The 22,174-nt window shown below is 42.5% G+C and overlaps 1 protein-coding gene across 2 annotated transcripts; it reads left to right on the top strand.

Annotated features, from left to right (window-relative positions):
* The first annotated feature begins 5,167 nt into the window (after window positions 1-5,167).
* On the top strand, window positions 5,168-21,672 carry LOC147430025 (vacuolar protein sorting-associated protein IST1-like). Of its 2 annotated transcripts, none has more exons than XM_086495420.1 (5): window positions 5,168-5,298; window positions 5,687-5,819; window positions 6,213-6,319; window positions 6,403-6,571; window positions 20,028-21,672. In XM_086495420.1, the coding sequence occupies exons 1-5, from the start codon at window positions 5,168-5,170 to the stop codon at window positions 20,160-20,162; spliced, it is 675 nt and encodes a 224-aa protein (XP_086351546.1). In that variant the 3' UTR covers window positions 20,163-21,672. The 2 variants fall into 2 exon arrangements, with proteins under 2 accessions (XP_086351546.1, XP_086351545.1); XM_086495419.1 differs by lacking the exon at window positions 5,168-5,298 and adding an exon at window positions 5,319-5,533.
* The last annotated feature ends 502 nt before the right edge of the window (window positions 21,673-22,174 follow it).

Raw genomic sequence — 22,174 nt, 5'->3', positions numbered from 1 at the left:
TCACACACACACACACACACACACACACACACACCTACCCATACACAAAAACTCATCCAAACTCTGTGTGTCTCTCTCTCTCTCTCTCTCTCTCTCTCTCTCTCTCTCTCACCAACCAATGCTAAAAAAAACTTCGAAAACTTGAAAAAACCCTCATATGAGAATTTTATCTCGATAAATGGACTTTAATTGAAGGTTTTTACACTACATTTCGTGGGTATTCTCACCTTCAAAATTCAAAATTTAGAGGTAAAATCTCAAACCTTGAAGGTGGGATAACACTAACGTTAGGTTTGTTTTCTACCACAATTCCCACTTAAGTACCGTGAATGGATCCTCGAGTAGAGAAGATCTCTAAACAGAGGTGTCTCAGCCTTGCCTTGAGCAGGCGAGAAATTCAAAACCGTCCATTGAGGGGGGGCACACTGGAAAATTTTGCTTGAAATGTGCTTTAATTGGCTCACAAGGGTGTGTGTTCATAAGAAGTACAAGAAGTGGGTTTTTCAAAACGTTTGTTAACAATTGATGGAGTTAACTCGCCTTGAGGAATACCGATGAAGCTTTAGGAGCTTTAGTGTGAATACTAGTAAAGGCTTCCAATTTTGACCTAAAAACCAAGAAACTTTCAAAGTTAATGAAATAGCATGAGACAAGGAAAGCAATGCAATTCTTGGAATTGAATTTGGAATACCGAAACATGAGAAAAATGGAATACAAGTTTGAGCAGAGTAGCATCTTGATAGTTGTAGTTTTTATAACCTCGTACATGATGGATTTTGTACCTTGTCAAACAGCCACCAGACTTTGTAGACATATCTTCTTAGGCTTAATATAGCCCCCCTTATGGTTTCGTGATAATCCAAGTCCGTTTAGTCGTTGAAATGGTGTGATGACATAGAGCAGAGAGATAGGACATAGGCATATTTTTTGATTTGAGAGTGATGATTTTCTTTTTGAGTTGATGGGTTTGCTTGTTAGGTTCACTTTTTAAGGAATGATAACCTCAAAGAGTCTGCATGCCCCATTATGTCACTTCCCTGAGGATTGACATTAGTATGTTAGTACTAGATAGATTTGCTGTAGATGTTCGTTTGGCGGTGACCCGCTAACATTGGCATTAGTGCCAAGGAATGATCCTTAGGTGGTGACTGACCCAATACATAGTTAGAGCCTTCTGTTGCAAAGATTCGTAATCCATTCCATTTACACTATAACAATAAAGCAATTAGATGTGGATTTAATGCTTAATAGAGTCTAGATTCTAGAGTCGAGGGACACGCTAGATCTATCCTTGAGGGGCAAAGAGAGTCGTGAGTAAGATACCAAAATCATTTCATTCTTCAAATTTTCTCTATGCTTTGAAAGTAGCGTTCTTTAATTTGCATTGTTTTGTTCGTTTTTGTTTCAAGTTTCTTTTCATCACATAGGAGTAAGGTAGGTACAAACCAATGCCATCAAATTGTGCTAAAAGATATAAGGGCAAAAAGGGATGAAAACCATACTTTGGGGCAAAAAGACCATAACTATGAAATTTTGGAAAATTGAGGGTAGTGACCTAAAAGTTGTTTTAAACTAAAAAATTTGGTGCTCAAGGGCCTTACAAAACTCACCAAAAAAGTTCCAGCAGAATCTATGGTGAAACATGTATCGTGATCCATGTCCCCCAGAGACAAATTGAACCAAAATTGGAACCATCTGACCAATATTAACTTCAATTTACTGAAATCAAAGTTTGGGGTCAAATTGAAATAAAAAATACACCGAAATCAAGGAATTTGTGGAAAATCACCTAAAGCTAGTATATTGACCAAAATTTGGGATTTTTTAACTTTTTGTGATCCAAATTCAAAAAGATTTTTGGAATAGCTTCCAAATAGCAGAGACTACAAGATGACAAAGTTTCATGACAAAGATTAGCTTCCTAATCTTTTTAGCACAATTTGATGGCGTTGGTTTGTACTTACCCTACTCTTATGTGTTGAAAAGAAACTTGAAACAAAAATGAACAAAACAATGCAAATTAAAGTAGTAAAGAAAAACAGAACGGTACTTTCAAAGAATAGAGAAAATTTGAAGAATGAAATGCTTTTGGTATCTCACTCACAAGTCTCTTTGCTCCTCAAGGATAGATCTAGCGTGCCCCTCGACTCTAGACTCTATTAAGCATTAAACCCATGTCTAGCTGCTTTACTATTGAAGTGTAAATGGAATGGATGACGAATCTTTGCAAAAGAAGGTCTAAATATGTAATGGGTCAGTCACCACCTAAGGATCATTCCCTGGCAATGGTTAAAAAGTGGAGGTTTTCTTCAAATTTTGGGATTTGAATTTTTTTGCTTATAGTTTTAAAAATGAAAAGCACTTTGTCTCTCTAGCATTTCTTACAAAAAGAAAAATGGGCCTCAAACTTCCCCTAGTGCTTCTATGCAATTTTTGACATAAAACGCTTCCTATCGACAACATGTCGGTGATTTTTTAACATGATGAGATAAAGTGATGGTTGCATTTCATGCAGTAATAAGCTAAGAACATGCACAAACAATGTTTTTTATGGGCAAAACGGTATGGATTCGATTGGGTAAGGCTTCAAACATAGACGATGTGGTGGTTCTTGTGACCTCAGTGTTTAGTCTTTGGGAGAGCATGGGGTACATAGAACGGCGTCTTTGCGAAGGTGTCTTAACACATGGTTTATCAATGGAAGAATCTTTTCACCAATTGAAATGACACTACTTGTGAGTACTCTCAGAGCCTTCAGAAGAGGCAACTAACTTCGAAAGACGTTCAAAACACAAAGGAGTAGATAGATAGAAGTAAAGATTGACGTAGAGGTAGAGGTATATAATGCGTAGAATATGTCAAAAATTTTGATTTGTAATAATAATGTTTTATTCGTTATACCATGTGCTTATAGCATGACTCTCTCTCTCTCTCTCACTCACACACACACACACACACACACACACACACACAAACATCTCTCACTATCTCTAATGTTTCGCTCCCAATTAATATTTTTTTTAAAGTTCGTCCATCGATCAAAAAATGCTCATTAGAAATCGCTCACTCAAAAATGACATTCTTATCATTAATTCGACCCAAGAGTAGAATAGAAAAGCTAGCATAATATGCTATCATGCTTCTTAATAGTGAACCAAGAGAAAACACTCAAACTCACATTAGAAAAATCACTATTTTGAGTTAAACAACAATTTCAAATGGAATACTCATCATGATTTGAGACTCAGTCAAAAAAAAAAAATTCACCCTCCCCACATAGTCTTCCCTTTAGCAGGCCAAAAAGTACATTAATCATGGACTAAAGCGTTTATAGGTGGCCAAAAGAACGTTCTTTTTTAGTGAACCCATTAAGTATGTCGTACACATTCCAAAAAAAAAAAAGAAAAAAAGAGAGGAGGATTGTCTCTCTCTCTCTCTCTCTTTCTCTCTCTCAGTTCATACGATTAGCGATGGCGTTGGTGTGTTGCACTCATGAGTCGGAAATCCGAGGCAAGGAGGAGGAGAGGAGGCCGACACGCAGAAGGCATAAGATAAAGAAAAGGGAGGGGGATGCGCGTCGCGAGGAGGAAACACAGCAAAAAATTGGTTTTTATCTTATAATTATTTGTTCGGCAGTTAGGCACCAAGGCCGGAGTGGCGAGATGGTTAGCTCATATTTCGTCTCCGTGTTATTGCTGATCGGGTTACCAATTCGATCGTGCTTCCTTGTTGTGTCTGCTGTTTTGCTTCCTGAGCCCCTTGCCGAGAGTAGATAAATCGGAATCTACGAAAATTCCAGCTAATAAGTACAGAGTTGAACGAGTAGGGGGCACCCAATCATGCTTATTGGTTTATTAGAGAGAATAGGGGAAGATCCTCTGGCAAATGGGTGTTGTAGACAAGGAGGGCTCGCAAAAGATTATGGGAGTCTTGCGCAGTCCTGCATGCGCACAAACACAACGTGCGCGTGTGCGAGAGAGAGAGAGAGAGAGAGAGAGAGAGAGAGAGAGAGAGAGAGAGAGAGAGAGAGAGAGAGAGTGGTTCAATAGCTTCCTGTTGAGGGCGTCATCACTTGGAGCAAGGCGCAAAGGCTGCGAGCACATTTTTTTTTTCTAATGCAATCTGCTCCGCCGGTGCAGTTGAGGCCCGCTACGCGAGTGGTTAGATAGATGTGCATAAAGTCTGTGCTTACCCTTGCGCGGGTTCGAGCCCTCCCTTCTCTGCCTTTTTATGAGGTAAAGGGTAATATGGTAACTTTCAGAGATAAGGAAGGGAATCATAAGGAATCTATGTGATAAATGAATAAACTAGAGGATGAGCCACTAGGCAATTAGTTGTGAGAGGCAAAGAAAGGGAAAGGAAAGGGAAAAGGGGGGTGGTTTGTGTGGGGTGTGTGGTATGTTTAGGGGTTAAGGGCACCCCAAAGGGTACCGTAGGTGTGTAGCCTAGTGGTTAAGCTTGCGCTTAGCTTATTCTCTCTACGTGGTGAGGTCAAATCCTACCGATTAAAGTTGAAATTAGGAATGGTTTTAAATCGTGAGTGGATTGGAGATGCTAAAGCATCTTGGGAAGATTTTGTGTAATGAAAAGTGAAAGTAGAGCCAGTAGGTACCAACGATCTAAAGAAATTCCTATTAATAGGAATCTTGAGCGATTCCTCAACAAGGACAGCATGAGCGCAAGACGATGATGGTGGTAGCAAGTCGATGAGCAATGAGCAGATAGGGGCGCGAAGCCAAGCAAGAAGATGAGCAAGCAATGGTAGAGCAGGGGCCGATAACCGCAACCATTGAGCTAGAAACGGTTTTGTTAAAAAAAAAGGGTCTTGGATCAGATATCATAACAGCTTCGATGAAATGGTTAGTGCAAAGTTCTCATTACGATGGGGCACGTCGTGTGTTCGATTCCTGCCTACGATTGGAGTTTTACTCAAGCTTGCAAGATCGAGGCAGATGAGGATATCTACGAGATTGGAGGAAGGGCCATTCCGTCTAAATGTGAACTTTTAATCGCGAAAATCTAATGTTATGGGATTTACGCCATGCGTGGGACTAAATTAGTCGGTGATAATTGACGGTTTGGAAAATTACGCTTCTTCCATTTCCGGGACAAGGTTCGATGCCGGAATCGCACAAAAATATTGGCTGAAAGAAATGTCTGAAAAGACATGCAGCGCTTGAATTGCCGTGAGCAAGATCGAACTACGTGGGCTGATGCAGGTTTTGACGGTCCTCCAGTTATGTGGAGGAGGGCTCGCTCCGCTTTACGAAGATCCAGTCGGTTCTCCGCGTCTAAATGGTCAGCTACCTCTCTTCTCACACACCCACACACAGGTGCTTACATTCATGCATACACCTCGCTGGGGCGTAGCATTCTGTGCAGTAATGGAGAATCAGCCATATCCCCCTTCCCTTTGTTCCCTCCCCTTGGCACGCCACCACACACACCAAAACAACATGAACAACATGTGCGTACAGGCACGTGCACGCCCATGCGAACACACACACACACACCTACCCACCTCTACATCGAAGTAGGCCTTCTCATCCAGTTGACACTCTTAGCTTCATATTTACAGTGGCATTAGCAGTAGCACTTCCCTAGCACATCCTTCAACTGAATATCTAAATATAAGGTATTTGTGTATGTGTTTCAAGATGATGACTCATCAATGCTGCATGTGCAGGAGAGTCCTACTTGGGCAAACCATAGCCCGCTGTGTTATGCAACGCAAGCAGAGTGAACGTGCATGGGGACAGCATCGAGCTGAAGCAGCGCAGCTCATGCAATCTGGCCAAGAAGATCGAGTGGACGAGCAGGTTTTACAATTCAATCTGTTGTCAATAAATTCTTATTTGTGCAGCTATGAACAGCATGCTTGAGACGCCTCTCATTTCTGATGTTACCTGTTGAGTGTTGTTTTGTCGCTTTTGATGTACCGTCCTTCGCTTCTTGTATGGTGTATGTTTGCAAACTTCAAAGTAGAGACTTGGGTGTTTCATGGAGTTTTATGCAAATAAAGACACTTCACATACCGAGTAGAAGGGTTTTTCTGCAATTTAGCACCACAGGCAGCTTTCATTAATGGTAGAGTTGGCATTCTGTTTCTATGAAAATACTCCAAGTTGCCAAATTATGTGAGGTATGGAGAGAGCTAGTTTCATAGTTCTTCAAACTATGGAACTTAGTGAAGTCAAGTGATATTTCCTTAGGTTATCTTGTGTCTGAGAGAAAAGGCCCGGTTGGCAGCTTTTATTGTGGTACAAGATTATTGTGAGCAAGTAATTGACAAGTTGCCATTGATCGAGCAAGAAGAAAGGTAATAGATGACATTGTTCTCTCACATGGATGATCTAACGTTGAAAAAAGATTATACGGATATGTTTTAATGCATTGGCACAGCAAAGAGTGTCCTGAAGAAGTGAGGGAGGCAGTAGCCAGCTTACTCTTTACAGCGTCCATGTGCAAAGACTTTGTCGAGCTTGAGAAGATGAAGTTATTGTTTGAAGCAAAGTTTGGTAGCCCCTTTGTTGCTTCTGTCATCGACAACCTTCGTGGTGTGGGCTCACAGGTACTTCTAACTTCAGCTTCATTCTTTTTTCTTGAGTTTGATTTTGTGATTTTGGGTGGTGGTGGTGTCCTGATGAGGCTGAAGTCCATCTACAAGACAAATCCAATTATTCACTTTTTTTTAGGTAGAATGAATGAATTACAATGAAAGAAATAATTGTTTTAACATACATGCATTATTTTAACACCCACGAGAGGCAAAAACATCAAGACAAATTTGATACCACCATTTTGCCACATTTATCTTGGGGTTGCCACAAGGCAACCATAAAAATAAAGCACAATTGTTGGATATTGTGTTGTCAATAGATTCTACTTTGGCCTACATATATTGTAGACTAGTTATGTCCATCATTTTGATGACTTCTAATGTTTGATTTATATCCTTGGTCCATTTATAATGTGGACACCCTAAACTTTGTCTTGACGCCTATACGATTAGATTGCAGACCCCATTTTGATCAAAGTCGAGGATGCGAAAGCGTAGAGTTAGGGGGGGAGAGAGTTTTTTGAATCAACGAACTTGCAATAAATTAAATATAACACAATGGGGGCAGAGATGATCTTTGTCGCTGAAAATCTGCAGGTCTTAGGCTGAAAACTGAGGCTTCTTGGGGTTGAATCTGCTGGTCTTTCCGGGCTGAATCTGCTACTCTTTAGAGCTGGATTTGCAGGTGCTTCAATGCTGAAAACTGTCAAAAACGCTAGGTGCTGGGTCTCCAAAAACGGTAGGTGCTGAAGCTTCTAGTGGTGAAGATTTGGGATCAAAACGCTAGGCTTGTGGTCTTGCTATCGCCGGAATGTGCAAAGCAAATCGTTGGCTGATCTTGATGGGAAGAACGCTAGGTCCTTTGCAAAACGCTAGGCCTTCTGATGGGTTCTGTTGAGAAGTTGCCTGTTGAGCGTGAAGCTCCTGCTGCCTCTTTTGCCAAATAGTGCTAGTCTAGGTTTGCTTATATACAAACTTACTCAATTTGCCCTACCTACTTTCCAACAAAAGTCACTTAAAAATAATAAGTGAAAAATATCAAAAATAGGTAAAATGCAATGGAAAATTTCCCTGAAGGATTCTGATGGGAATGCTTATGATCATGTTGTGTGCAACCAGAGGATATGCATCTACACTAAGTGACTGGGCATGCACGGTCTACGAATAGACTCACAAAAGTGCCCGATCACTTCTAAATCTAGACTGACTGGACTGACTGAACCCTTGTCGTGTTGTAGCTTGTCCACGGACACAAAGGGTTGGATGTGTCACGTGACACATGGTCTCCTCTCTTCCTCTATAAAGGAGGACGACTCTGGAAAGATACGGGAAGAAGCCATGACAAGCCAAGAGAGAAGTAAGCAGGCGGAACACTAAGCCCTGCAGGAAAAGCTCGCAGAGTTGGGAAAATTTTTCTCTCTGCAAGAAGTCGACACAAGACTTGGGATTCTCTGAGAAGGCGACAAGAGCATGATGCTCAAGAACCTAGAGAATCCAAGGAGTGGAACGCTCAAGATCCTTCAGAATCTAAAAGATATCCATGAACATCAAGCTAGAACCATAGCCAAGAAATTCCGTCATATCGGGAAGGATATGAAGGTCTCTAGACCTAGGAATACTCCAGTCAAGTTTGATACTTTTGACGGAAGGGAAGATGTCTCGAAAGCTATCGCTTTCATTCGACAGTTTGAAGATGCCTTTGCAAACCGCAATTTCTCAGAAGCGTCAAAGGTGAGGCATGTAACCAAACACCTCAAGGGGAATTGCAAGTACTTGGTGGTATACCAAAGCTCTGCAAGGAACTTACAACAAGACTTGGATTCAATCCAAGGCTGAATTTTTCGACAAATTTTTTTTTCTCTACGCTTCGAGGAAGGCATCCAAGAAGATTGGGATCGGTTTGCCCAATAGGATCACGAGTGAGTCAAAGCAAGTAGTGGTTCATTCTTGCCAAGATAGCTCCACTCTTAATCCTCTTTGAGGAAGGAAAGATAAAGAAGGGACTTTTACCCAGATTTTGTAGACGCATCCTCAAGATACTTTGCAGCAGATGTGGAGGCAGCAATACAAGCTGAAAGTGTATACCTTAGTGTACATAGACTTTAATCCCTGCAGTGGGATGGGAACCATTGAACACAGAAACATCAAATTTTTGTTCTCTCTCCTCGAAGGATATGTTGCTATCCGGAGAAAGTTTGGAGTAATGTAATTCAAATTAACTCCTAAGTTTTTGAATCGAAGACCCTCAAACTTTCAGTGAGAGGGCGGTCTTTGATCAAAGTTAAATCTTTGAGGAATTCATAAACTGCGTACGTATTGCTTTTATGCACGAGATATGTATGTGTCTAACCGGAACAAGCACTCTCGAATGTTTATGAGAGTAGAATTGAGTTGAAACATTGCTTTATGCGATGGATTGGTTTGCTCAAATATCCGGAAGGTCAACTATTGATCTTGTATCCGGTAGTTCACCAACAAATTACCTGCTATTGCGGGTAGGACAGTAGAAAGAAAGGAACCATTTCGAGATTTCAACCAAGAAAAGCTTTCACTAAGCTTGAGTACCTTATGAACCAACACCCCCTACCCGGTCAGAGAAGACATGTAGTGCTTTTTGCACAAGTTAATGAACACTCTCTTTACGAGGGAAGGAACAAGTGATGACTACGGCCTGTGCTCGAGGAATCCAAGGATTGAAATCTTAGTTTATTTGATGATCGGATTTTGCTCTAAGATCGAGCCAAGGGATCGTCAGGTTGAGCGTCTTCGCTCTAAGGATCTTACGAAGGGAAGGTAGTTTCCTAGGTTCACCAAAACTCTAACACAGCTTAAGAATTATGTACACCTTTGGGTACATGGATAACACACGAAGATGCAGACCTATGCCAAGGTGGGTCATCTATTGGTCGATTTTTTTTTCTATTGAACGGAAAGAGATGAACCACCTTCCTTTTCAGGAACTGGACGGGAGTTTGTTATACTCTCTTGAGCGCCTTTTTGTGTTCAAGGATATCCGACACGAGAATCTCTATGAGATGTGTTCGATAGAAGAAATTTGAGTTTCTCTATAGAGAAGAGGTTTTCTGATGGTCGTTGATCATTGAGTACGTTATGTGCTTTTACCATTATAGTAGCAACTTTTGGTTGTGGTATATGTTTCTCCATGAGCAGGTCAAGCAGCATTTACACGCTGCTAGAATAAATTCGAACAATTATGTTCGTAAGAGTATAATTCACCAACCGTTTTAAAATGGTAAGAATTACCTTAACCACATATGGGAGAACATCATTGAGATCTAAAGCGGGTTCGCCTTTCAGTGCACCGAGTTTGAACTTATCTCACAGAATGGGAGAGACGCTAATGCGCGTCGGAAAAACACTGTTGGTAGTAATAACTCGCAGGAGAAAAAGATTGGAAAGAAGTGTCGCCGTACACAAGGAATCTTCGGACTGGAACTGTTTGCCTACGTTGAGCGATAGCCTGCAACAAGAACCTTCTTTAAAGTGATCGCAGCCTCTATTTGTGAAAGAAAGACATCGAGATTAATGCTCTATGACTTGGGCATTCCCTATGTGGGAGGACACAAGAGGTTTAATACCCTCAAGACTAACATCGCATGATTATGCGCAAGGACAGAGACCTAGATTGATTTCTAGGAGGATTATTCTTCTCGGGGTTGAGAAGGTGAAAGTGAGTTAACAAATTCTCTGATGAGGAAACATTCGATCTGTTGGAAAGACGCGAATGACGAGTTCTTACATGGCTCGTAAGTTTGATGATTGGTGAAGGATATCCTCGAGGTACTAGAGAAAGGACATGAACCGGTAAGGTAAGTATTGAATTATTGATTTTATGATTAATTTAATTTTTAAGTTCTCTTTTGAGAAAGGACCAGCTCAACTCACCATTGAGCAAGATTTTGAATTTTTCCGGTTTCTCCCCGGGTAGCTCAGTTGGACCTCTACAGTTGAGGACAACTGTTTATAAGTGAGAGGGATGTTGCTAAATTGGCTTTATCTGACATAAAAAATTAATTCTAAATGAATTATTGGATTTATAAGTGAGAGGGTTTTCTCGCTTGGAACACCAAGGAAAAATAATTCTGAATGAATTACTGGAATTTTAAGTGAGGGTTTTTCTCATTGGAGACATCCGAGTACAAAGTATTCCTAGTGCGTCATTCAAAGTAATGACGTGTAGCAGACTTGGACACTCCAAGTCAAGAATCAATCACGACAACACAAAATAACCACTTCAAACAATTCACAGATCACAATAGATTTGCACTGGCCCGGCGGAGTTCCGTGCCTAGAGATATTGTCCCCAAAGACTGGCGCCCCTTTCGGTATTTCTTTTTGTATTAATCAATCATCAAAGTACAAGAGAGCGGTTAGGGTTTCACTCTTAGACTTTGCGTCCAGATGCTCTGAGAAGTGAGGCCCTCACCACTAATTTAAAGATTACAAGGGATGCCCAAAAGCAGAGCCCCAAAAGCTTGAAAGCAAAAGCAGATTCTCTCTCTCTCTCTCTCTCAATGAGAGTCAGTAAAAAGCAAGTTCTCTTTTTCTCTCTCTTTCTCCCAAATTATAGCAAAAAGCTGAGATTTGCGTCGCTCAAAATTTCCAAAAAAAAAAAAAGAAAAAAACCTCCGCGATTTTCGGAAATTAGGGTTTTTGGCAAAAATTAGGGTTTGCAGGAATTTTAGGGTTTCTGGCACAAATTCGGGTTTTTGTTGTCCGTAGCCACGTCATCACTTTGTGACATACCCCCCTCTTGAAAGCATTGTAATCGACCGCGATTACGCCTGCAAAACCGACAAAAGCCATAAATCGTCTTAGCAGACACTGAGTGTTAGTACCTACGTACTAGGAACACACATCTAGCACATGTACAAAATCGACAGTCACATCACACGACATCACAGGACATCACCAGACATCACAGGACATCACATGACATTCAACATTCATTCGGATGTTAGAGCATGATTTATCGGCAATGTAGCTAGCAATCACATCTAGGTCCAATCGGGACCTCATCGATGTCTGATTGACTAACCCCTATTGCAACCATGTCTATTCGAGATCAATCAGACCAAAATGCAGCAGTCATTTCGTCTATCAGTTCCTGCACTCAAAAGAAGTCAAGAACAAATCAGTATCATTATCAGGAATTCCATTTCATAAAGTCATCCAACAGACTACTGTCAGCTATCAGTATCCCTGAAGCTCAAAGGGACATCAGTGACTTTAGTATCAAAATCAAGGCATTTGTTGACAAAGGAGCGGAGTAACTCCCCTCTTGTGCATCCCACTGCAACAGATCTTCGGCCAAGCTGAATTTCTGGGTTCCGTTTGGAGTAGACTATGCTAAACCAAAACATCGAGGTAAAGTTTCACAATCCGAGGAGTATCTGCTAGGTCCTCCTCCTCCATCCACTTCGCATCAAATGCAGGAAAGTTCTTGAACTTAACCAAGAACCGCCTTCGGACTTTACCTTTCTTCGTATCCGTATGTGCCAAAATCTGTTCAGGAACAAGGGTCTCCTCGTTTTCTTCCACTGCGGGTTGCTCATCAGGCTACCCATCATCAGGCACATCACCCTTAACAGGTTTCAAGAGACTCACATGCAATGCATTGTGAATCCTCCAAGTATCTGGCAGTTTCAATCGGAAGGAGACATCATTTATCTTTTCAGTAATCTGGAAAGGTCCGTAGTATCGCATACTAAGCTTTGGAAAAAAAGCCTCTCCTTTCCCTTTTTCTTTCTTAGGCATGCCTTCTCAAAGCGTAAGAGCACCCAATCATCCTCCTTCAGTTTCAAGTCGTGACGATGGTGATCCGCTGCCTTTTTCTGTCGTTCTTGAGACTTCTGTAAAGTCTCGCGAACCTTGGCAAAAGCCGTATCCAAATCTCGCGAATATTCATCCGCTTCAAATATCTGATCTTTCGTGCTCAGGAACGATGGAACCTTCGCAGCACTTTCGACAATCTCACATGGCGTCTTCCCCGTTGAAGAGTGTATCGTGTTATTGTAGGCAAATTCCACCAAAGGTAAGTGCTTTTTCCATTGAGTCTTCTGATCCGAGATACAAGACTTCAATAAATCTAAAATCACTGAATTGGCAATCTCAAATTGCCCGTCAGTCTGCAAGTGGAACGATGACGAGAACTGCAACTGCGTGCCAATGTTCTCCCAAATTGCCTTCCAAAACAAACTCATAAATCTGGGGTCTCTGTTGGAGACAATCGTCTTAGACGTGCCATGTAATCGGAAAATCATCGTGATCTTTCTGTGTTCTCGAGAGATCAAAAATGAAATCCATTGCAATACTTTCCCAGGGATGGGTGGGTATGGGTAAAGGCTGTAACAATCCCTACGCCTTATGCCTGTCAAACTTGACCTTCTGGCATACTGCGCACAACTCTTCCACATCCTTTTTGAGTCTCGGCCAAAAGAAGTATCTCTCTACCCCCTTCATGGTGGTAGCAATGCCGTGGTGACCTGTAAAAGGTGGACAGTGGCATTCAGTTATAACCTTTTCCCTCAACGGCTGTGTAACGCACAACATAGTCTTTCTCATCAAGTAGCCTTCCCGAAGGGAGTATCCAGCTACTGTCTCCCCATCCCGTATCCGTGTGAAAATATTTGCAAAATCTGTATCTGTGGCATAATGATCGACCAGATCCTCGAAGCTCCTATGATGTATCACGGAAATAGCCAGAACCAACGGCTTTCGAGACAAAGCATCTGCCACCACATTCTTCTGTCCCTGCACATGGACAATCTGGAAGTGAAACTGTGACAAGATGTTCGCCCACCGCATTTGCTTTTCCAAAAGCTGCTTCTGTGGCAAGAAGTAGCGCAAACTCCCCACAAGAAAGGGACTCCTTTCTGTATCAAGATATGAAAAGGGGAAGCAACCTCTGCAAACTTTCGAATGAACCGTCTGTAGTACGAACACAGTCCCAAGAAGCTTTCAACTTCATGGACATTCTTCAAATCGGGCCAATCACGGGTAGTGTCTATCTTGGCCGGATCCATTTGCACTCCTGCTCTACTGAGACAAACTATCCCAAAAGAAGTGTATCTCTGAAGCAATTGATCTCTGTGTTTTGCCTCATTCTTGGAGAAAACAATGATATCATCAAAGAAAGTGCCAACAAATAGCCTGTACTCTCGAAAAATCCCGTCCATCATCCGGTTAAATGTCGCAGGAGCATTGGTTAAGCCAAAAGGCATCACCAAAAACTCAAATAACCCAAAAGTCGTCCGAAAGGCTGTCTTGTGGACGTCTCTTGGCGCGATTCGGATCTGATGATATCCACTCTTCAAGTCAATCCTGCTAAAGCACGAGGATCCATGTAACCTGTCGAGTATATCATCGATCCTAGGAATCAGAAATCTATTCTTGATGGTGATTTTGTTGAGAGCGCTATAATAGATGCACATTCTCCAAGATCCGTCTTTCTTCAAATCCAACAACAGTGGAGAGTGAAGTACTATGCTAGACAAGACCCTTTTCCAAGAGGTCTTTCACTTGGTTCATAATCTTTTCATTCTGTACTCGGCTCACACGGTAAGGTGGCCGGTTCAGTGGCGTGCTTCCAGGTATCAGATCAATGGTTTGATCTTCAGGTTCTCTGAAAAGAAATCGGCATGAGTGTGGAGAAAAATCTTGGTGTTTCTTTTGATAAGATCAAAACATATTCAACCTTTATCCATCGTCCAGTTCTCTCCCAAAATAATGAGTAAGAAACTGAAGTTCATCAAGTACAATCTCTAAGCCCTTCATTTATCAAAGTCGCTTTCTCGGCCCGGTAGTCAACCACGGCGTAGTTCTTGTGGTACCAAGGGATCTTGAGTAGAACGTCACTCGCGTGCCCTGAACACCCCTGTGATTGCAAACGAAGTTTGCCAATGCTCGGTGTAATGGCAACATCCCATCCGGGTGCCAGTCGAACTACCTCCGTCTGTGGCGTCAGTCTATTGGGCATAATTTCCAAATTGAGCCGCCAATTCTAAGTGAAAAGAAGTTGGCCTTGGCTCCTCCAAAAGAGCTTCTTGATCCTTCACTTTGCCCCAAAAGCGGCAAAGTTTGTACTTTCATTCATTAGATTCGGTGCAGGTCCCACGCCATGTGGCACCAGTTCTGCTTTTCTATCTGCCTTTTCTGCCACGTTCCTCGGCTGCTCTCGAACTCTCAGGCCTGTCGTCGTCTTTATCATTCTATCCTTTATGTGCCTTTTTAGGGCACTTCGCGGAGATATGTCCATGTTCCCCGCATCCAAAGCACTTCCCCTCTCTGATGAAGCGAGCTCGCTCCTCAGGAGTAAGCTTGGGTGTGCATCCTTTTTCTCTGGGTTGCTCTTTTTCTTTCTACTTTCATTCCTAGAAGTCTGTTCGGCTCGTTGTGTCATGGCCTCATCTGTGGGGTAGGTCAGACTTCCAGAGTGAATGGCAAAGCCCCGCTTCGCATGACTCATCAACTCCTGAATAGAAGCTGACTTCTATTCCAAGCAGTGATCTCGGATCTCTGTAGGTAGACCCAAGGTGAACCGCTCAATCTGTTCTCTGAACGAGATCTTCTTGAATGAAGAGGCGGGTAGAAAAGAGCTCCAAAATCTTTCACAATAAGCATTGATTGTATCTTTCTTGGTCATCCGAAGATGGTTCCAAGCAGCTCGTATATCTTGTTCATATTCTTGCATCAACCAAGAAGAAATACAAAGCTTCTTAAATTTCAGCCATTTAACTGGCGCAGTCTTGTTTAAAAGAAGCGTGGACCACCAAGTACGAGCATTCCCCTTAAAGTAAGAGGCAGCTCTCCGAATCTTGGAGTGCTTTGAATAGCGTCCTCCCGCAAAAGCGATGTCAAACTGCTGTATAAAAGACAAAGCCTTCGAAGCATCTGAGTATCCTGAAAAAGTATCAAACTTGATCGAGTAGCCACCTTCCTTAAACTCTCGGACTTTCTTGCTTTTATCTTCGAGAAAGTCATATTGGTTGGCTTTGTAAAAATTCTTCTTGTTTGCATAAAAGTTTCCGTCATCGGAATCTGAGCTGTCTGTAGACGAGTCCTCAGTAGAACTGTCAGTCTCTGGGCGAGATTTAGCCTTCTTTATCTTTCTCTTTCCCTTTCCGAAGCGTTGCTTCTTGCTTCGCTTTTTACCTTTTCTGTCTTCTTGGCTCGAATCTGAAGAGCTAGAAGAACTATCAGAAGAAGAAGAAGAAGAAGAAGAAGAAGAAGAAGAAGAACTGGGTACTCCTTCAAATCAAACATGCTTCTTCTGTTTCTTTGCCTTGTCAAAAGTAGACTGACAACCCAAATATCCAGGGAAGTCGGTGCTTTTCTTTTGCTTTTTGCCGTGCTTTTTGGTTTTCTTTTGCGCGTCAAAAAGCTGAGCAATCCGTGCATCAACCACCTCTTGTAATTTCTTCTATGAATATTTCTTGTGAGCAGAAGGTTTCTTGAGAGTGGGTGTAGTGGTTTTCTGCCACTGCTCATGCACTTCCTGAAAAGAAGTCTCGCTCATATATTTTGCAAATTTTGGGTCCTTCGCAAAATTGAGCATCATCTTCATTGCATCGTCGATCAACTGGTGACGCTCCATCTCTCGCCGCTAGGCCTGAGTAGGCCGAGGCGGGCCATACTCTTTGTCAGAATCTTCGTTGTGATCCCTGCCCGCATCTCCAGATGCAGAGGGAGTCGACTGATCCTTGCGTGAAGTCATAGGTGCCGTAGGAAAAAAAATTGGGGATCGGATTTCCCGTAGAAGAGAAATCCGCCGTGCTCTGATACCACTGTAACAGACTTGGACACTCCAAGTCAAGAATCAATCACGACAGCACCAATTAACCACTTCAAACAATTCACAGATCACAATAGATTTGCACTGGCCCGGCGGAGTTTCGTGCCTAGAGATATTGGCCCCAAAGACTGGCGCCCCTTTCGGTATTTCTTTTTGTATTAATCAATCATCAAAGTACAAGAGAGCGGTTAGGGTTTCACTCTCAGACTCTGCATCCAGATGCTCTGAGAAGTGAGGCCCTCACCACTAATTTAAAGATTACAAGGGGTGCCCAAAAGCAGAGCCCCAAAAGCTTGAAAGCAAAAGCAGATTCTCTCTCTCTCTCTCTCAATGAGAGTCAGTAAAAAGCAAGTTCTCTTTTTCTCTCTCTTTCTCCCAAATCATAGCAAAAAGCTGAGATTTGCGTCGCTCAATTTTTTTTTTCCACCTCCGCGATTTCCGGAAATTAGGGTTTCTGGCAGAAATTAGGGTTTCTGCTGTCCGTAGCCACGTCATCACTTTGTGACATGACAGGAGCACTAAGAAGGAGAATATCTGTAAGGCCACTAGGAACGGGTACTTCTGATGCGTCACATTGGATGGGTGACAGGGAGCATCGGGAAGTAGTATCCGACCATCCGGGAACGGACATCTCTGATGCGTCATAGGATGGGTGACATAGAGCATCGCGAAGGAGATTGTACCGTAAGTTCGGTAGGAAAGGACTAGGTGATGGGTATTCCTGATGCGTCACAAGGTGGGTGATGAGTGCATCGGAAAGGGGATATCCATAGTTGAGAGGAAATTCCGAACTGTGTTAGAATTGTGCACAAGGAAAAAGCAAGCACTTGAATGAAGATGGGTTCAAAGGAGACTTTGAGGAAAAAAAGATGCTTTCTGAGAAAGCGGGATTGCTTTTTGAGAAAGCAGATGCTTTCCCGCGAGGAAGTCTATGTCTGCATTGCAACTGTGCATGTGATTGCATCCAGGGACGCCTGGGAAGTGCTGTGAAAGCATTGGTTTTAACTTATAAGGTTTTATTTAGTTTTTGGACAGATTCATACCATTTTTAAAGGTGACCGGCCGCCCACTTAATAAGGGGGCAGCCTATGATTAAATAAAGCAGTTAAACCAGCCAGCGATTTTTCTCTCTTTTTCTGGCAAAACAACGCAGAAAAACAAAAAAAAAAGACGGCCGTGATCTCTACGCGAGCAGCCAATGCTTTGCTATCTTTGCCGTGGCCAAGGAGCTATAAAAGCATCACACACCCTCTCCCAGAGGGAAGATCAGTTTTCGCAAGGAGGAGATGCTGCAACAAATTTCAACCGCATAGAAGACGTTTGTTGGTGATGCCCATGGCTGCCCCAAGTGTACCCGATGTCGCCAAGACCTAGTGCGCGAGTTCCCTCGCGAAGAAGTGCCTACGGAGCGTGTTTCCATTGCGACAAGTTGCTGGTTTTTCTCTGTTTTCAGCCCATAAACGTCGTAGATGGGGCTGATTTACGAGAAGGAACCTGAGAACACACCTCTTTTGTGTGTAGGATTGGAATAGAGGATTTTCTCTGTAGAGATCTCTTCCGAGGATTTGCTTTTCGAGAACCGAGTTGCGTTTCGAGCGTGGAGACTTTGAAGGTAACGATTTTCATGTTATGATCTTTGAGTATTTGATTGCAGGTGTACTTCCTCTTCGTGAGGGAGTAGGAGCAGAGGAAGGCATGAGCCTCTGCAGGATAAAAGCGCTCTGAGGAACTAGAGTCAGATCAGCCCAAGGGTTTCGTACCCGAGTTTGGGAAGTAGATCCACGGATCCGAGAGTGGTAGACTCTCAAGATGTGATCCGGAAGTTGAAATTCCCAAGGGAAGGACTTCATGTCCGGGAAAGCAGAGTTATTTTGCAAGAAGAGGACTCTAGGAACAGAGTTAGAAAAGAGTTGCAGGGATGCCATGCCCTGAGTTTGGAAGGTGAGATCCAGAGGCGAGAACCTTGGTTCTCGAGGATTTGGAATAAGGAACATAAGTTCTTTGGAATAGGGTTTTGCCCTAGGAATAGGAATCCGAGGCTTCCAGGAACCATCAAGTCTTATTCTAGAACGAATGTGGTAATACGTTCGGTTCAAGTGCTTGTATAGACTTCTGCTCAGTAATAAAGATACTATTACGGGGGGGGGGGGGGGGGGGGGGGGACCAGCCCATCTTCTGGTCCCAAGTACCGTGTCGATCTTCTCACTCTATCTCTCTCTCTTCCTCTATCTATTTCTCTCTATATCCTCTCGCTTTAGTATTAAGTGATAAGTTCTATTTATCCAAGTATATTCTATATTGCTATGCGCTCCTGTTTGTGACAAATATCCTGTCAATGGTGCCTAATCTCACATGAGACAAATGGTAACCCTGCAAATCACACAAGGTAGAAGACAAACAACAATTACAAGACAATTTACCATGCACATGGCACAAAGGGCAAGACCATCACTTGGTCGAACAGCACTTACCACCTCGCAAAGCACACGTTAGAAAACAAACAACAAACAAAAGAGAATCTGCCGTGTACATAGTACTAATGGCAAGACCACCACGTGGCGGAGCACTGGCCACAAACTCGGCACCATGCACTGATACAACTCTCACCCACTGTAGGGCCATCTTCCATCAGCGCTGCCTTGTCAGCTGACATCTGCAGAGGTAACCTGCAGTACCGCTGCCACATGATCACTTGCAACGAGCACTCTATTGTATCCTCCTCTTTCAGTTCTATTTGAAGCTCAACTGATGACATCGTTTGAATTTGCAGAAGATTTGAGTTGTAAGAGACTATGGAGTACTGCATTGCGACTTAATGGCCTCTTTCTCTTGAGGCAACCCTAGATGGGCATACTAGATAGAGGAGAGACTACTATTGCTTTTTGCAAATTGCAGCCTAGAGTTTTCCAGGAGGTTTCTCTTTTCCATTTTAGCCAGGTTTCAGTAAGGACCTCTTTGCAATACTTTATGATGAGAGATATTATCATCACTTGTACCTTATTCTGCTTCCATGGGCCTTTAACGGACTTTCCTATATCTGTCAAAGTCCAGGGGAGGGGGGTGGCCAATCTGGGGCATCCATTTAGTGGCAATTAAAATTCGTAATATTAGACCTGCATGCTTCAATGCTTGCCAAATCAGCACCTGGAAAGCAAGCCTGCAGCAGCCTGTACTGCATTGACACATCAGCACATGGAATCCCATGCGTGACTGTCAGAAGCTGGAATTTGCCAGGGGTCGCTGTCACTGCAGGGAATTTGTTGGGGTCACTGTCATTGCAGGGAATCACTTCATACGCTGTCGCTGTCTGGCCCCCCTCTCCCTGGACATTTGACGGCCGGGAAAGGACACTCAGTGTACTTTCCCTACACCTTCTTTCTTTCATTCACTGTTGTCCTACTGGCCGAGGCTGGTTACCTTTGAGAAATATTATGTGAGACTATTTTCTAGATGGAAACAAAGTAGTAAGTGGTGGATTTGTGGAATTTTCTTGGATCATGCCAGAATGTATGGCTCTGCCTTCATAATGAAGACAATGCCAAGCGGTGTATTGAGTTTGAACATACAACGTTTATCTTATAGAGCTTGTGCTCTAACAGGCTGGATGCATTCGAGTCGTTTAGCTTCATTATTAAAGTACATGCTTTGATGTAGATAATAGAGCTTTTGTCCAATCAAACTCCAAGTTGGCCAGTAAGAGCGAAGTACATGGCTGAGATAGCGAAGGAGTTCGACATCAAGTGGGGTCCCACACGAGATCATGTAAGTACCCTTCTTTCAACCAATTAAGTGCGACTAAGGATTATACATACATACATACATACATATATATATATATATATACATATACATATACATACATGTGTGTGTGTGTGTGTGTGTGTGTGTGTGTGTGTGTGTGTGTATGGATATATACACACACACATATATATACACGCGTGTGTATGCGAGCGAGCGCGTGCGTATGTGCCACTAATGAAGTCAACGGGTCACTCTTAGAACCATTTTTTCTTCTTCTTCACGTTTAATCCAGTAACAAAAGGGTACGTGAAGGACGAAGGTTCCTTAATTGTGATGGATCATGAACATGAATTTACAAAGTCAGGTGTTGGTAAGATTTATCAACAATGCATCATCATGAAGGAAGCTTTGATGTAGAACAGTTAATGCCAAGTGCTCCCTTAGAAAAGAGTATCAATGAAAGATGACAGTGAATGTGTTTGGAAATGGTTGTAGTGGCCTTTCCTTTTGAGTTAGAAAACGTAGGTCTCTCTCTCTCTCTCTCTCTCTCTCTCTCTCTCACAACCACAATGTGGACTCTCCATTTTGATTCTCATCACCAGAGTCGGAGGACGATAATGGAATCTCTCTCTCTCTCTCTCTCTCTCTCTCTCTCTCTCTCAGCCACAATGTGGACTCTCCATTTTGATTCTCATCACCACAGCCGGAGGACGATAATGGAATCTCTCTCTCTCTCTCTCTCTCTCTCTCTCTCACACACACACACACACGCACACACACACACACACACAGACACACACCCCACACAAAATTTTTATGGCATGCCCACTCTGTTTGTCAAAATATTTTTCGATAAACTGTTCTTTTATGGCTAGGGCACAATTTCGTCTCTCTTCTAATCACAAGAATTACAAGTCAATTTTTGCAATGAAGCAACATGTTTAGTGAAGAATATAAGAAGGCTATTCGTTTGGTGAGTAATATTTGTAGAATTTCTACTTTACAAGCTTTTGTGTAGATCAAAACATTCTCGGCTACACTTATGGAGATACATGAAGATTAGAAGACGGTTTTGTTTTACATACTTCTATCCCATTTTTAATGATATAGCATGTGTGTGTGTTGCGTACCTAAATGACAAATTCATGAAAGTTTTACCCGTCAAACAACAAACAAAAAAACTTAAGAAGGGAAGTTGTATGTCAAATCCTATTGCTGACTTAGAAAGGGCCAAGGAAAGGGAAAAGCCTATAGAAGAAGAAAACGCAAGGGAAAGGGAAATGAAGAAAGAGCACATATTGCATGCAAGCAAGGCCCCTTCTTTTAAAATAGGTCAAAAAGTCTTGACTTCCCATTCTTGCGAGGCTTTCTATTTCTACTCTCTTATCGTTCACTTTTGCATTTTAGATGTTTCGAGGCTTTTTTATTTTTTGCTTTAACTCTACTTACTACTCTGGAGAATCTTCTCGGATTCCCACATTAATCACCTCAAACCAACAATTAAAAGTGAAATGAAGAAACATGTTTCGAACTCTAGCAGCCTGAGCTGGAGTACAGAAATGCACGAGGTAACCATCAAACCAAGATTGTTGGAATTAGAGTTGCAGAGAAACACACATAGCTTGGAGAAGACGAAGGAAGCTCAAGGCACACAAGAGAGAGTATGTTACTTAGTGTGCAATGGAAAGATAGATAGCCCTAGAGTGATGGGCGTATATACAATGCACGGGGGAAAAAACCTCCTAAAGAGGGAAAAAATTGCCCCGGCGGTCCTAGTGTATTCACACACATCACTACCACATGTATATGGTAACAAATCCCCCCTGGAGTGATGCGGTGAACGAGAGCTGGCACATGAGTAAAGGGAAGTGCCATGCCCTGAGGACAGGATCAATCCACAAAGGGGAGTAAGCCCAAAGCTTTGCGGAAAGCTTCAAGCTTCTCACGAGACAATGCCTTTGTGAAAAGGTCTGCAAGGTTGTCCTGTGTTGGCACATAAGCCAAGCTGATCTCTCCTGCTGAGAGACTCTCCCTGACATAGTGGTAATGCACCTCAATGT

Source organism: Adiantum capillus-veneris, chromosome 22, assembly GCF_014529385.1.
Source record: "Adiantum capillus-veneris isolate H3 chromosome 22, ASM1452938v2, whole genome shotgun sequence".
Classification (NCBI taxonomy): Eukaryota; Viridiplantae; Streptophyta; class Polypodiopsida; order Polypodiales; family Pteridaceae; genus Adiantum; species Adiantum capillus-veneris.
Note: the sequence above shows the minus strand (reverse complement) of the source record. Positions and strands in the feature narration are given on the sequence as shown.